This window comes from Herpailurus yagouaroundi, unplaced genomic scaffold, assembly GCF_014898765.1.
Source record: "Herpailurus yagouaroundi ecotype Mexico unplaced genomic scaffold, PumYag 187, whole genome shotgun sequence".
Classification (NCBI taxonomy): Eukaryota; Metazoa; Chordata; class Mammalia; order Carnivora; family Felidae; genus Herpailurus; species Herpailurus yagouaroundi.
Genome location: NW_024412418.1, coordinates 12883942 through 12900083, shown reverse-complemented (window position 1 = coordinate 12900083; position 16142 = coordinate 12883942). Strand labels below are relative to the sequence as shown.

Below are 16142 nucleotides of genomic sequence, written 5' to 3'. Positions count from 1 at the left end.
ATATATTAAGTACATTCTATATTGAACAGCTTGGCCAGTGACAACCAACACGTGTTTTCCCTTTTCTTGGGTCTTCTCCACAGTAACAGTAAAATGTGAATTGTGTTCCTAACAAAGGGAGGTATGATACAAGGGCAGAAAAGGCTACTAGAGAATTGGTGATCAAAAAATAGAGGTAAAACCCTTGTGTGGTCTTATTCATTTGCTTCCCCTTCATTCCAGTTCTCTGACCTACTTTGCCAGCAATGATTTATTTTCCACACCTGGAGATCACAAAACCCTGGTGTGAAGTCCAGTCTGCAGTTAACCGTGAGTATAGAAGCTCCCCATCCACTAGGTGATAAAGTTTTCTCCAGTTTGGGCATCACTTACATCACCAATGAGGTGGCAGATTTCAAGGGCTAGGAAAAATAAAGTGTCTATCTTCGTTTTGCTTCACATCGGATAAAGACAGAAGTCACACACATACTATGTTAACATATCAGGAGAGTGCTGAGGTACCAGTAACCAGCAAGTTCCTTTTTTTACCTGAAACCTAGTGTATGTTCTCATACCTAAAATTTCTCCAGTTCTTTAAAGTACCTTTAGTGAATTACCACTGTATTAGCATTGCTATCTCTTGGTATGCACACATCCATCATGGCAAATCCATACTCACACATCTTTACAGCTCTGCAATCTGCATTTGAAAGAAGAGAGTCAGCTCTTTCAGAAGGATGGAAGAAACCATAAAGCAAGGAGGTTTCTGTCATGTTAATAACCCAATATTTTGAAATTCCGGGTTTGCAATGCACAGCCTTCCACCTAACAGTGAAATTGGAGCTGGCCATCAATCATAAGCTGAAATTTCTTTAATCATATTTCATACAGATCATGTGTGACTTAAGGACAAGAAGCAGGTCTTGTCCATTGTGTACCCACGGCACTACGATCAGTGTTTAAAACATAGAAGGGCATTAATAATTATTGTGGAATTGAATGGAATTTGCTGATAGCACCAAAAATTATTTTGCAACTTGGATAATTTAGAATACCTTCACGTTCTCTTGTTATACTTTAGCTAGCCAGTAGAATTTTACTTAGGAGACAGTGAATAAATTATACTGAAACTTTCTTCCAAGTGGAATTGAATTTACTTCACAAAATCATTATTTTTTAATCTGAGCATTCTACAAAGGGTGATCCTAATGAGAAGGAAAAAAAATACCACAGCATCCCTGAATATAGATCCAACACTCAAGTCAGCTAATGAAATAGGACCCCATAGAGATTGATGCTGTGACTGAAGAATACAATAATTTGTTTCTTTCTTAGAAAGTAGAAAATCTAATTACCTTCAAGTTTCTCACATTTGAGCCATACTACAAATGAGTTGTGTCCAGGTACAGAAAAACCAACAATATTTTATTTATAACCTTATGTTTTTAGTTTTTGAACTACAAATTCTGATTCTAGAGTTGTTTAAAAGATCATGGGTTTTATAGATGCTCATATGTAAATTAATCTGTTGTTTGCTTACGTTTTTTTTTTTCTTTTTTTTCTCTTTTTTTTTCTTTTTGCTTGGCCATTGAATGGTTCTCCTCATAAATACAGAGCAGGTCATTACATGAAAAATATAAGATCTTACATTTTTTTTATCTCGTTCTCTCTTAAAAATCTATTTCTAATATTGCATTCCCCATTGGACTACTCAATAAGGGCATGAGAAAAAAAAAGGAAAGGGAAAAAAGAAAGAAAGACAAAATAGACTGGATCTCACCACTAGAATTCACCATAAAAATCTCAAAGTGTAACAGAATTCTTACAAAATTTCCTAGGCCAGTTCTTTAGGGACTTGAGATGTCCTATGAAAAATATGGCAACCAGGGTAGGCAGGGATGAAATGTGGGAAAATAGTAAATAAGTGCAGCAAAAACAGGTTCTGAGGAATACACATAATTTTGTCTGCTTTAGATCACAATAGAATTTTTAATAAATAAATTTCTTTTCTTTTTTGTTTTTTTTGTAAAGACACTTTTTTGAAACAGTAGATTTAGCCCAGTCATTTGTGTCATTTTTAATAAACTGTCTTTTTTTTATTGTTTGTTTTCTGTAACTCTGTAAATGTTTTAGATTTGAGTCTCTTGTACATTGTCTTTAGAGTTCATTCGGATCAATAACGGTTCATGCACTGAACTGTGTATTGAATTTATTGTGTTAACTGTTGTTGTGTGGTTGAAGGGAGATTTGTAAGAGTTATAGTGATTTAGGTGCTCATGCTCAATAGCAGGCATGGGCAGGTGGCTTTCCATGGGTGTGTCTCCTGTAATCTCATCATCCACATTAATGATTTCAACAGTTCTTGTAGGGGCGTGATGGTTTTGCCGATGGTGCTGCTTCCTCATCTTATAGAAAATGACCAGCATCACTGCAGCCATGAGTGTGATGGCCACAAAACAGCCAATGATGATTTTGGTGGTCTTCATGACCTCATCAATTCCTGGGATCCCACTGTTTATATCGGTCACTGGGATGGTGAATGTTTTTTCTGTTGACCTTGTGCTCTGTGGCGTGAGAGAGGTGGTCACGTTGGTGGTCTCCCAGTCGATCACTGGAGTGGGGCCCACGTTGTTATCTGTGGTCCGTGCCTCATCCTGAGAAGGTTCCATAGTCTCTACTGTGACGGTTGAAAAGTAAGAGAAGGGAGTAGTGGTTGCTGCAGTAACATTCAGGGTGGCTGAAGCAGTGGTATTTCCAACGGAATTACTCACCATACACGTGTACATGCCTGTATCTTGTACGGTTACATTCGTGAAATTTAATGTGCCGTCACTGAGCACAGCTATCCTCACTTTGTATGCCCCATGTGTCATGACCGTTCCATTTGGAGTAATCCATGATACAGAGGTCAGGGACGTGGAGGCCCGACACTTCAACTCAGCTGCCATGCCCTCAGTGACATTGAGGTCAGCTGGGGGCTCCACAATCACAGGAGCATAGCATGTGAAATAATTCTGGTCAAGCTCCCCGATGTACCTCCCTTTCAGATTGGGAGGGGTGTTACATCGAGCACAACAAGCTGTGTTGGAGGGGGCCATGTCTTTTATCCACCAGCTGAGCCAAAGTATGTCACAGTTACAGTTCCAAGGGTTGTGATGTAAGTGTATCCGCTCTAGATGATGCAAGGGTGTGAAGAGGTCATGAGGCAGTAATGTTAGATTGTTGTGTGCCAAGTTTATCTCCACTAGTGACTGAAGGTTATCAAAGGCATTCCGTTCGATCACTTGAATCTGGGACTGTATCATCCACAGTTTTTGAAGGTGCATCAGTCCCTGGAAAGAGCCAGGCCTGATGGCCGACAAGTGATTCCCAGAAAGATCCAGCTCATCTAGTTTTATGAGAGGTGTAAGGTTAGGGATTTCACGGAGGTTGCACATGGCAAGGTTCAAATATCTCAAGTTGGACAGACCTTCAAAGGCACCTTCTGAGATGTATGAAAGCCTTTTCAATTCCCCTAAGTCTAGTCGGCGCAAAGAGGGGATTCTGTTAAAAGCATAAGAAGGAATGCTTTCAATGGGGTTGTTTCTCAACCAGAGCTCCTTCAGTTTAGACAAATATACAAAAGCTCCATTTGGGATGGTGGTAAGACGATTGTCAAAGAGTTCCAGAGTATTGAGGTTTGCCAGACCATTGAAGGCCCCGATTTCAATTGTTCTAATATGATTCCTACTCAATTGTAGGATTTCCAGGTGCCTCAAGTGCTTGAAGCTATTCACTTTGATGATCTGGATTTGGTTCTCATGGAGGTTCAGCAGTCGAGTGTTGGTGGAAATGCCATCTGGAACCTCACGTAGGTTTTTCCGGACGCAAATCACCTTGCTGAACTGGTTGCTGCAGGAGCAGACAGAAGGGCAGGTTTGAGCCCGCACCAGACCAGCCACCACAAGAAGTTGAAGAGCCAGCAGCACCACAAGCAGGGGGTCGAATAGGGCCCTGTTAAACCTAGGACCTATCATTATCTGCTGTGGATGTAAGGTCATCTTGTTCAACATTCATAATTTATCTGGTGTTGGTCCTTCTGGAGTTCAAATAGTCTGCAATATAAGAGCAAAAAGAAAAGACAAAAAAAGAAAAAAAAGTATTAGCTCTCCTCCAAATGTCTTTCTGGAGCAATGTCAGTGATGCAGTGTAACAGCTAAAGCTATCATTTCTCAGACTAAGGAAACAACAAATCAAGTATCCCTTGTAGAGTGATGCGGCTCATGTTTATATAGAAAATGTTTCTGTACTGCAAATTAGCAGCCATCCACAGCCCATATCCATCAAATATGCAATCACAGGGAAATGGAAGCATGAGGTAAAACACCTTAATATAGTGTTTACCGACCAATTAGGACTTGAATGCATAAGGACATATGAAATGTACCCCAACAACAGGTTGAATGTCCAAACCAGATTGGAAAAGATCAGAAAACAGGATTTGGGGCTATACCCAACAAACTAAAAACTCCCTTGCAAAATTAGTAATAGTTGAATTTTATTGAGGGCTACTTTTAGGCACCATGGTATATAGACTTACCAACTTATCCAGGAATGGCTGGCTACATAATTTTCAGGGCCCTGTACCAAATGAAACTGGGGGATGGTTTGTTCAAAATGATGAAGAATTTCAAATCCATAACAACAGAGCATTAGCCAAGCATGGGCCCTCCAAAGAATGGGGCCCTTTTCAATTGCAAAGGTTGTGTGTCCTGATCCTTTCTGCCCTTACAGCACTCCTCTGAGGGAGAAATTTAATCATAGGGAAAGTAACATGAATGAAGTCACAAGGTTAGTAAGTACAGAACCAGGGCTCACACACATATCCGATTGGTCCAAGAGCATATGGTCTCAAATACTTTATGCAAGAGCTTCTGGGAGAATGATGGCAAGGCAAAATATTTTTTCCCAATTAATTTCTTTAAAATACTGTTTTGGGCAGGGGTGACCTCATCTGTAAACCCTGGCAACTTGACTTATAGTACCTGTGAAGATATACTGAAACAGCGGTACATGCAAATGTACATAGACTTTTGAAGATTCTCCTAAACTGAAACTCATTATAAGATAGCTAACTGCTACCTATAGGCAGACATAATACAAATTAAGTCATTCCTATGATATCTAATTTTTAAGTACAGAGAATACCTGAATATAAAAAAAAATATTTTTTATCTTGGGTCCTTACTCTGACTGATTTTAAGTAGATTTGGGTGAAGGGAAATAAAATAACTCGCTTTCTGCATTTCTTCCAGCACAAGGAGGAATTTTAAAGGATCTTGGGCTACCCAGTGTACGTCCCACTCAGCTGGCTTACTATGAACTGGGCACCCGTGTAATGACTTCTTCCAAATGTCTCATCTCAATAAACAGGGTTTCTTCTATAAACCTCTTGGAAACAAACAAATGACGAAAGTGATGGTGGATCACTACACTCCAATTCAAAACGGCACTGATTTAGTACTTACTATGTGTCACTTTGGACAAGTTACTTTTCTTCTTTCCATGACACATTCTCCTCACTTGCAAAAGAGGAGTAACAATATTACACACCCCTTGATGGTGTTGTGAGGATAAAATTGGTTAATGCAGATAACTCAGAATATTCAGATATCAGAATATTTAGATAACTCAGAATAATGCTTCCCACGTTGTAAAAACTCAGTAGTGTTAAATATTATCATTATTGTTGTTATTGTTATTACTATCATTACCATTTTTGTTGTTGCTCTTACAGACATCTTGCCGAGTACTGGGCATATAAAGATGAAGAATATAATCCTTATGCCTGAGGTAGTTATGATTCAAAGCTTGAGACAGATAGGCAAACAGATGAAGTACAATAATATATGTTCATTGGTATGAGACCAGGCCACATTGGCACAAGGGCACTGATACCAGATCAGCTCAATCTGTGCTGGTAAATCAGAGGATTTTCGAAGAAGAAGATTATCTGATCTAGGTTTTATAGAAGTTGATGTAAATTAAAAAAAAGGGAAAGAAAAGCATTTTAGGCAAGCACCAGCTTGAACCAAGCTAAGGACACATAAAAGATGCTCATACATCCAGGGAACAGTGAAAAGTTCCCTGTGGCAGGAGAACGGAGCGCCTGGGAGAGAGACTTCTTTCCTCAGGGCTGTTGCAGCTCTAGACTGATCTTTCACACCATCTAGCACATGATCATCAGCCCCTGGGCCTATTTTCCCCACTAGCCTACAACACCATGAGGACAGAGGCCATGTCTGATGGTTTTTTCTCATCCCACTGCCAACACAGTACCTAGCACACTGTAGGCACTAAATAATGGCTGTTGCAAACGCACAGAAACAGTTAATACCTAATTAACAACTCTTTGTATATGCGTTGGGATAGGTACCAGTATATTAATCACGACTTTCTAATGGTCTGTATTTTCTGATGTTTTGATATGCAGGGCTTTGTTGTTCCAGAGAGACTTCTCCAAGGGCTAGGCAATTTCTAGGGATAGTAAAGGACTTGACCACAAGCCTGCCTTTCATATTCAAACCAATCAACCTGAAGCCTAAGCCCCAAACCACCTCATTTATCAGGATCTCCCAGGGCTCTTATACTTGGGCCACTCTCCCTCTGCCCCAATGATTCCAGAGCTAGAATCAGGCACCTAGGGACAGCCCCTAGGTCCCAGAATCCACTGAAATTATTTATACTAGTCAAATGCAAGCCTGCTTCCTCTGCCTTCTCTTGCTTTCTCTCAAAAACCGTGATAAAGACTCTTGCTCAGATTTTCCCTTGTTCTTTCTACCCCCTGGTGACCCTGCTGCTTCCTTGTGTGGCCCCTGTGTGGCATGGCATGCTCCCTCCTCTTGGGAACTAGGAGTAAAACATATATCTCTTCAATGACAATTGTCTCCTGATTTGTTTGTCCCATCATACCGAAATAATAATAAAATCTACATTTAAAACAACTAATCACTAAATAGCAGGGCTCTGCTCATCTTATTAATCTCGTTGATGGCTTTACAGGTCTATTCTATTGTCCCACTTATACTGTGACAATGATGTGTTTGATAGGTTTTTCACCCTGAGTTAGAGAAGGAGTTATTTTTTATTGTAAATTTAAACATGACCTTCAAAACCCTTGTAGATTTCCATTTTAAACAGAATCCTACTTAAATTTCCAGTGATCATGGCCACTGAAAATTTTCTATTCATACGATTTGGTATAGTTTTACATACGCTCCACACGTTTTAAGGTAATTGGGCATTAAAAAATAGAACATAAAATCTCTGATACATTAATTGGTGTTTTTAAAAATTTTTTATTTATTTACTTATTTTGAGAGAAACAGAGACAGCACGCGAGGGGGAAGAGCAGCGAGAGAGAAACAGAGACAGAATCTCAATCAGGCTCAGCACTCAGTGCAGAGTCCAACAAGGGGCTTGAGACCACGAACCATGAGATCATGACCTAAGCCAAAACCAAGAATCAGACGCTTAACTGAGCCACTCAGGTGTTCCTAACTGGTGTTTTTAGGTGAGGGTCCCAGGGTCCTGCTCCTCTATTTTACCTCCCACCTCCCACCCTACGACTCTTAGAATCCTAGGGTCTCTGGCAATACAGGTTGAAATAACTTATTGACCAGAAATAGTACAGAAGTGAAGAAGGTAAGCCTTTTGCTTAAGACAAACCATTTGTTAACCTTTTTTCTTTAAAATAAGAAACAGCAAAGGCATCCATGTCCTGTAATCAAGGGAGAAGACTCTGGTAGACTTCCTAAAGTTAAATGCCTGCTTAAACTTGCAGGACTCTACAACTGAGAAAGTTACTTTACGTCTCTTACTTCACTTTCCCCATCTGTAAAAGGGGGACACCACTGTTATCTACTCAAAAGGTTTTTGTTGGCACTCACATTATTAATGTATATACATGTAAATATATACATATATATGTAAATTAATATATATTAATGTATATATGTATGTAAAGTCACCAGCTCATAAGCAATATATAATAAATATTTAAAACATACTGAAAATAAAAATAAAGTGATGGGACACTCAGTTTTTTCCTCTTATATAAATAAGAGTAACACTAATATCTATTATTCAAAGTTATGGAAAGGATCAACTATAATGATCAGAAGCATGCTTTCATATGCAAATACAACACCTTTCTCTTAATTGTAGAGTGCATGTGTCTCTCCTTTTCCAATCCCCAGGCTGTTTTATTTTCTACTTCTTGCTTACTTCAAGGTCTTTTTGCTATTGCTATTAATGAGATTTCCTATCAATCAGTCATAAGTAACGATTTATGAATTATAGCTGGTTCAAAGCTAATTTATAACCCATAGAAAATAACGCTTGGTACATGCACTGAATCGAATAAACTGCTATCAACAAAAGGTTTTCTATTTTAAAATCTAAATTACGTTACTTTACATTAAAAGCCATGTTTCAACATCTCTCTCATAAGATGTTTTTATCCCATCAAAAAGAAATCAATTTAAAAGTACGCGCTATCCATTACAATGTCCTCTGACAGCATTTATTTACAAATGGATCTGTTTGGGTTTGGAATTCAATGATAATACTTTTAGCCTTGTCCCAGAGGATATTCTGACTTTGTCAACAGACCTTTCTTCTTTCCCTACCCACGCTGCTGTGCACTGAGACACAGGGGGTGCTTTAGTCAGCACAGTATCATTGCTCAGTTAGCATAAACTGTTTACATATTGGAACTAGTTTGGAAGCCAGCTGAAAGAAAGATGAATTTATTAGCTACAACCAACTTTCCCTCACAGGCCACACACTCACAGCCATATGTATCTTTAACAAGCCCCCCCCCACATGCTGAGAACCAAAACCATTTCCCCACACTCAGCCTGGATACTGAGACCTCCAAACCGTATCTTCCTTTCTACTGACATAAACATGACTTTGCTCTTCCATTATCTTTATTAGCATCTCTATCCTTTATGGGGGGACTTTCTTGTCGAAGCAAATGGTTTCACTGTCCTTCTAGGACAAAGATCCAAAGATCCATAGTTCCATAGATCCATAAGTTCTTTCATGGAAAGCATTTAATAGCAGTGTGCCTCTAAGATTCTTTGAATCTCTTGCCTCACCATTGTTTTCACCCATCCTGGATTGGAGTACCATAATTCTTACTCAGTCCTAATCAACTTCCCCACACTGAAAAATTTTCTTGAATCAGACTCCCAATTCCCCATAACTTCTGGTCTATTTTTCACCAGTCTACTCATAGATACTCCCAAACTCTTAGAAGATAGTGATCTCCCTTAACATAGTAAGCAATAAACTCGCTCTGTCTTTTCAATAGGTTGTGCTGGTAATATTAGGGGAGTCAGCTTTTTTATAGCACTAAGGATTCATTTAACTGTGCTTGAACCTTGCTTTCTCTTTCTTCACATTCGTTGCCTACCCAGCATCCTAATCCCTTACCCTTTCCCTAGAAAATTTTGTGCAGAAAACTTCACTCACTTCTTCGAAAAGTCACAAAACTATATTATCTGTTTTGAGAGACACTGACCCAGGACTGGTAGGTAAAGAGAATTTGGTTTAAGCTAAGGCTAGACAATTTTTTTTCTGTAAAGAGCCAGATAGTAAATATTTTAGGCCTTGCAGGCTGTATGGTCTCCTCTTGCAACTACTCCACTCGCCATTAAAGCCTGAAAGTAGTTATAGAGAAAAGGGGAATGAATGGAAATGGGTGTGTTCTGATTAAACTCTTTATGAGCACTGACATTTGAATTTTGTATCATTTTCACATATGTCAAAATATTATTCTTAACACTTTTTCTAACTATGTAAAAATTCAAAAACATTCTTAGCTCCCAGGGCTAACTTTTGGACTATAGTTTATCTAAACAAATGTTGGTTGTACGATTTCTGTTGCCAGAGATGCGTTAGGTCTGGACAGGTGACACAATTTGGCCAATGAGATGTAAGATGAAGTCAGCTGAGGGGGTTCTGGGAATTTTTTTTTCTCCCACTACTAAGAAGAAATATATAGGGAAGAAATAGTTCTTCATTCTGTTTTTGGATATCGTTGTGAGTACAAGATGCCTAGAGTTGCTGAAGCCATCTTGTGGCCAAGAAACGAGGAAGCCTGAGGACAGAGCTGTTATGCCAAGGAAGAAAAATGGAAAGAGGGGAAGAATTTATATTCTTGATATTTGTGATGGGCAGCTGAACTAATGAATCCTGTTACTATCTTTCCTCTGTATTTTCTTATTATATAAAATAATCAATTTCTCACAGTATAAACTGTTAACTTTTTTTCTGGTTACTTACCGCCAAACCTATCTTGATACTTATATATTCATTCTCCTTTCTCCTCCCCTCTCTCCCCTGCCTCTCTCTCCCTCTCTTTTTCTCTCGATAGCTCTCCTTTCTGAAACCAATAGCAAAGACAAGTGAAAAATTCTGATTTCTTATAAATCATTCATTATAAATTTGAGACCTACCAAAGGAAACAAAGTAAGCTGAGGTAACAAGATTTGCTTATCAGAAAGGAGGTGAGGCTCATCCCTATCATGCTAAGAAGGCGTTCTATTGCCATCATTTCTCTGGATAACTCTAAATTTTATTATTATTATTATTTTATTTATGTATTTTGAGAGAGCGAGCAGGGGAGGGGCAGAGAGGGAGGAAGAGAGAGAGAATCCCAAGCAGGCTCCATGGTGTCAGAGCAGAGCCCGATGTGGGGCTGGAACCCACAAACCATGAGATCGTGACCTGAGCCAAAACCAAGAGTCAGATGCTTAACCAACTGAGCCAGCCAGGCACCCCCAAATAACTCTAAATTTTAAAGAGTGCTAGAATACATTGGAGAAGGAAAAACAACACCTTAAATAATACCACTGTCAAAAGTAGCTATCTCTTCCAAGTCAAAATTATTTTACAAATATTTTCTAATTAGTTCATTATTTCCCATCTGCAACCCAGCTTTCCAAATCTGTTGAGTTTTCTCTACTCCTATACAGGAGCATGTGGCTCTGCAGATTTTCAGGGAGAAGAAAATTTTTGTAACTATGCCTAGGGCTGACCCTCTAGGCAAATGTAACGGAAATGATACAACATTTAAATGGCTGTAACCCAGGGACTCAACCTGTCAAGTCAACAGGAGGTTCTTTCACTGAACACACTGACCTGGCAATGTTTCTAGAAAATTGTAAGAAACTGAGATTGAAAAGGAAGAAGAAGAAGAAGATGATGATGATGATACCTGGGTCTACACTGCCATTTTTCTAGAAGACTTATCTGGTTTATAGTAAAAGAATACATATATTTGGTGTTTAGAGGTGACAGCATGACAAAATTATTAGATGGGAAGAAACAGTGAGTAGAGAGAACTATGTATTTAAAAAAGCAAATCAAAGAAAAAAAATAAAATGAAAACTAAAAGCTTGTGGCCAACATGTTGCTATCATTTGGACAGTATAATCAGGATTATCAGAATGAAATTGGCCAGGCCTTCTAGAACGTTATAATCTTGTTGAAGCTATAATACAAATGTATAGATACATATAAAAAAAATAAAAAGTGTACCTGTATGTATTTTAGGTACTAATACAATTCAACAAATTCAGTATGTAAGTGTCATAAAGCATTGTCAGAAGTCATAGATAATCAGAGAAAGTTTTAAGAAGAGGATTTGTGACTTTATGTAAGTCTTTAACATATATAAACTTGCATTGAGGCAGGGTGGTTGTGGAAGAGGTAAGAGATTACTTGCAAAAACAGAGGAGTAGGAGCATGAAATGAAAGGAAACTGACTTGCTAGAAGGAGAGGGCTTATGCTACAGACAAGTCTGGTAGAAGTTTGGATTCATTTCAATAAAGAGATTTAGGAAGAAACTGCCACCCCTTTATGTGGGAAAGGGTTTGATGAGAGAGCACTGTTTTAGAACGATCTGTCCTTGTGTGTAAAAGAAATTGGAGAGAGGAATAGTTGATAGAAAAGTCCTATGACTTTAATAATCGACATCCCTAGCATTACTCTAAAACTGAACAAAACTGATCTTCAATCTTCCATCTGATGATCTGACTACTGAGATACGTACAGGTTGAAATTAATCAGCCCTAGTTGAAATCCAGAGTCTGAAATACTAATGAGGGCAAAATTAGCTTCTGTATGTGGTCAGGTTAAAAAATAACATTGTACACAGAGAACAAGATATCATTTTGGAAACTCTGATGCGCACAAGAGAAGCATCTCTGACCTCTGGTGCTGCTCATGTCTACTCTGTAAATTGTACACAAAGGACTACTAAACACACATTCAATTTTTGTTCCCTAATGACATATTACACTTTCCAACTTGAAACAATGCTGAAGTACAGAAAGACCCAGAGACTTATATTAGCAAAACCTAGAGGAACAGAAAAACAGATCAAGAATGAAATGAGGAGGGTTGGAGGGTTGGCTTAGTACTACTGACTATTTGATTTATGGCAAACTGTCTCCCTCTGAGTTGCACCTTTCTGAGTGGGAGTGACAGTAAACATTACTAAATCGACACTGAGAGGATTACATGAATTAAATGCCATAGCATATACTAAAAACAAATCCCCAAACTTACCTCTCACCTCCAAACAATGCCACTGCCACACACCCAGTGGCTCAATGCAAAAATGTAAGAATCTTCCTTGACTTTTTAAAAAAAAAATTATTTATAACCCACCCAACACTATTCATCTGACTCTATTACTAAAATACAACTGGATCCATCTACTTTTCCACCTTGTACCTCTCTAGGTCAAATCATCTCCATTTCTAACTTGAGCCACTAAAATACCCTCTTACCAGTTTCTTTATTTTTGCAATTTCCTCACTACAATTAATGCTACAGACAGCATTTAAAATGAATTTTTAAAATTCTTCAGTTGAAATGCTATTAGCTCCGTATCTTTTTAGAGCAAAATTGCAAACTGTTTTGGTCCCCAAATCATGATGTTCTGGTACCTGCCTGCATCTCATACCTTTCAACTTTTCTGCGTCTCCTTTCTCTCTTCCATTGTTCCTCAAATGCTCCAAGCTTGTTCCACCCTCAGGACCTTTGCAGTAGGGTCCCTGCTGCCTGCAACACATGTCCTTTGTTTTTTGCATGGTTGGTTTTCCCTGTCCTTAAGAACATCCCTTAAAGTTTTCCTTCTCAGAAGTGTTTTCTTGACCACCAGCCTAGAGAAGCACCTCCGTCAAAGTTAATCACGTCACCATATTTAATTTCCATTATAATACTTCTCATTGATATTTTTCTCATATACTTAGATGCTTATTTTCTTACTGCTTGTCTCGTCTGAGTGGAATGTTAAGTTCCATGGAACAGAGACTTCTCTGTCCTATTCAGTGGTTTCCACTTGGAATAATGTGCATCAAGTATTTGTTAAGTGTATGAATGAATGAAGAAATGAATGATCTGGTGTTTAAGTACACAGAAGCAGCCTGTAGATAGTTAAGGCTACAAATTCATTGAGAATCTAAATGATGTCACATTCACTAATTGATCCCTAGCATCTAGTAGAACCCAACTCACATAGTAGAAATTTCATCAATTTCTGAAATGATGCCTGTCTCGTTTTCAATGATTTTCAAAGAAGTTCTTCCTACAAAGAAAAGCTAGGGAGCACAATGCAATATAAAAGCCATTGCATTGTTTCCTCACTCTCTCTTTTATGTTTGTTTTGGTTTGTTTCTTTGCAGGGGAAGGCTTCCCTATTTCTTTATTTATCTATTCTTGTCAAAGCAGCCCTGTTTAAGTTTGGCCAAACAATGCCCTCTGCTGTATGTGCCTAAAATAACATGATTGCCTTGAAAATTCTAATGTAGGTAATGTATAAGTTGATTTCCTGGTATGCTTCTTCACATATCACCTACATGTACTTCAGAAGTAGGGAGGTTTGACTCATTTTCCAGGTCACTCCATTGGATGAGACCACTTAGAGCAGAGAACAAGAATTTGTTTGGCAGAAAGTCAAGTAATCTTCAAATCTCCTTCAAAATGGAAGAGCTTCTTGATCACCACATTTCTGCTTCTAGAACTCATTTGAATCGTTAATTAGAAAATCCATGGGTGAAAAAGATCTCTTAATTCTTCTGTTACAATCCAAAGGAGGATTCCTTTGGATTCTAAAGATGGAATAGGCAAGGGATTAGGGTAGGCGGTCACAGCTCCAACTTCGTCTTAGCTACAAAAAGTCAAATCTACCTCATGTTAGAAAAGCAGAACTAGAAATATAGCCAATGACTTGGCAAGACTAAAAATAAAATTAATTTGTTTTTTCCTGCTTGTGTAGTCTCACATGATGCAAGAGGGATAAACATACCTGGCATGAAGTTTCTGGCTGTTTATGAATCCTTTTGATCATATTCACTTCTTGACATTTATTATTTATGAAGAAATGAAATATAGATGGCTGACTTGTTTCTCAAATTAAAGGGTAGGATTTGAGGTGTTCAGGGATATGTTTGTATTTTTATGATAGATGTTTGCTCTGTTGGTTTTGTGAAATGCATAACCAAAGAAAAAAGCTTAAAACCTCAAGCTCCATATACTGCTTGATATTTCACTCTTCAGGAAATGAAATCAGACCATTCCAATTATCAGAAATGTGCCTGCTTATCCCAATGCCTGCACTCTCCTTTGCACTAATATTTTTAAGTCTGGAGCCTATCAATGTATGAAAACCTCACTTCTTTCCTTTTCCTTTAGTTCTTTCTCTTTTCTTAGGTTTAGGGGACAAGAAATGATCAATACATGTTATTCTTTATCTCCAAAACTGGCCTTTTCTTCTCATACTTTTTCTGGGGCTGATCTACACAGTAACACTTTTACAGATTTAGTGTAAGAAGCCACAGGAACCTTGGCAATCACAGTTCAAGAAAACATAACCCACCCATAGTTCCCATTTGCTTAGAGAATAAAACCTAAATCCCTTACTGTCTCTACCCACTAGATGCCAGTAGCACCCCCAGTTGTAATGATCTAGCATCTCCAGACATTGCCAAATGTCCCCTGGAGGGTAAATTTGCCCTCTTGTAAACTACTGCCTTAGTGTGACCCGTAAGACACTCCATGATGCTGCGCCATACTGCTTTCCCAGTCTTATCTCCTACTGTTCTCCATAATACAGTCTAGGCTGCAGTCTGTTCCTGATTCTAAAAATATGCCTCCTACTTTTCCTCTTCAGAGCCTTGCTCCTGTTTTTCCCATGGCCAGGAATGTCCTACTCTGGGTTTTCTTTCAAAATTGTACCCAATTTCAGAGCCAATTTTATAATGATCATTTCTATTTGACCTCCATTGGTCTTACTGGCTGGTAGCAATCTATCTTTCCAGAAGTGTCTGTAACGCTAAGACTATGACATTTATCAAATCTGTGTTTGAATCTAAATGTTTGGGTATGCATTCAACTTATTTATCATAAACTTCTTAAAGACAGAAACTAGATGATGTTTAGGAACGCAGAAAATATTTGTTGAATTGCATTACTGAATGTAGCCCACATTTTAATTCATAGTCAGGAGCCAGGATGATAAGCTAATTTTATAACAACAAATAACAAATCAAGGTCCACTGACAACACCTGTATGAGAACAAAAAAATAAGTAAATAAAATGGTATATAACTTAGTATAAAAGATAAAGAGGGGTAGGGGTTCAATAATTACTCCTTGTCCCCCCATACACATAAAAATGTATAAATAAATTAACATTGAGAAAAAAGGATTACCCAAAATCAGCCTGTAAATGGGTGATTGAAAACAACATACTAGCTAAAGATTTCTCTTTAACAGCAATAAGCTGTATGTATCCTAAATATTACATTCAGAGTACATACCACAGTGTATATACTATAATTATCTATCTATCTATCTACCTACCTACCTACCTACCTATATATCTATAGATGCATGTACTAAATGAAAGAAGTAAAGACAGAGCAAAAGAGAGAGAGATAGAACAAAAGAACAAATGAAAGAAAGAGAAAGAAGCTCAAGAAAAGGTTGGTACTTATCAACTACTTACATAGCTAAATGAAGGCTAATGGAAGATGAGATTTGAAAAAAAAAAATCAGAGATAAAAATGTTGTATCTATCCATCTGTGAAACTGCCTAGAGGTT

At 38.1% G+C, this 16142-nt stretch overlaps 1 protein-coding gene across 11 annotated transcripts in view; it reads right to left on the bottom strand.

The window, feature by feature from the left end:
* Window positions 1-1383: 1383 nt before the first annotated feature.
* LRRC4C (leucine rich repeat containing 4C) overlaps window positions 1384-16142 on the bottom strand; it is a 1211302-nt gene continuing 1196543 nt past the window's right edge. For all 11 annotated transcript variants that reach the window (XM_040495407.1, XM_040495403.1, XM_040495404.1 and 8 more), the window contains one exon: window positions 1384-4073. In XM_040495407.1, coding sequence (XP_040351341.1) covers window positions 2109-4031 — 1923 coding nt within the window. In that variant the 5' untranslated portion in view covers window positions 4032-4073 and the 3' untranslated portion in view covers window positions 1384-2108. The remainder of the gene's footprint in view (window positions 4074-16142) is intronic.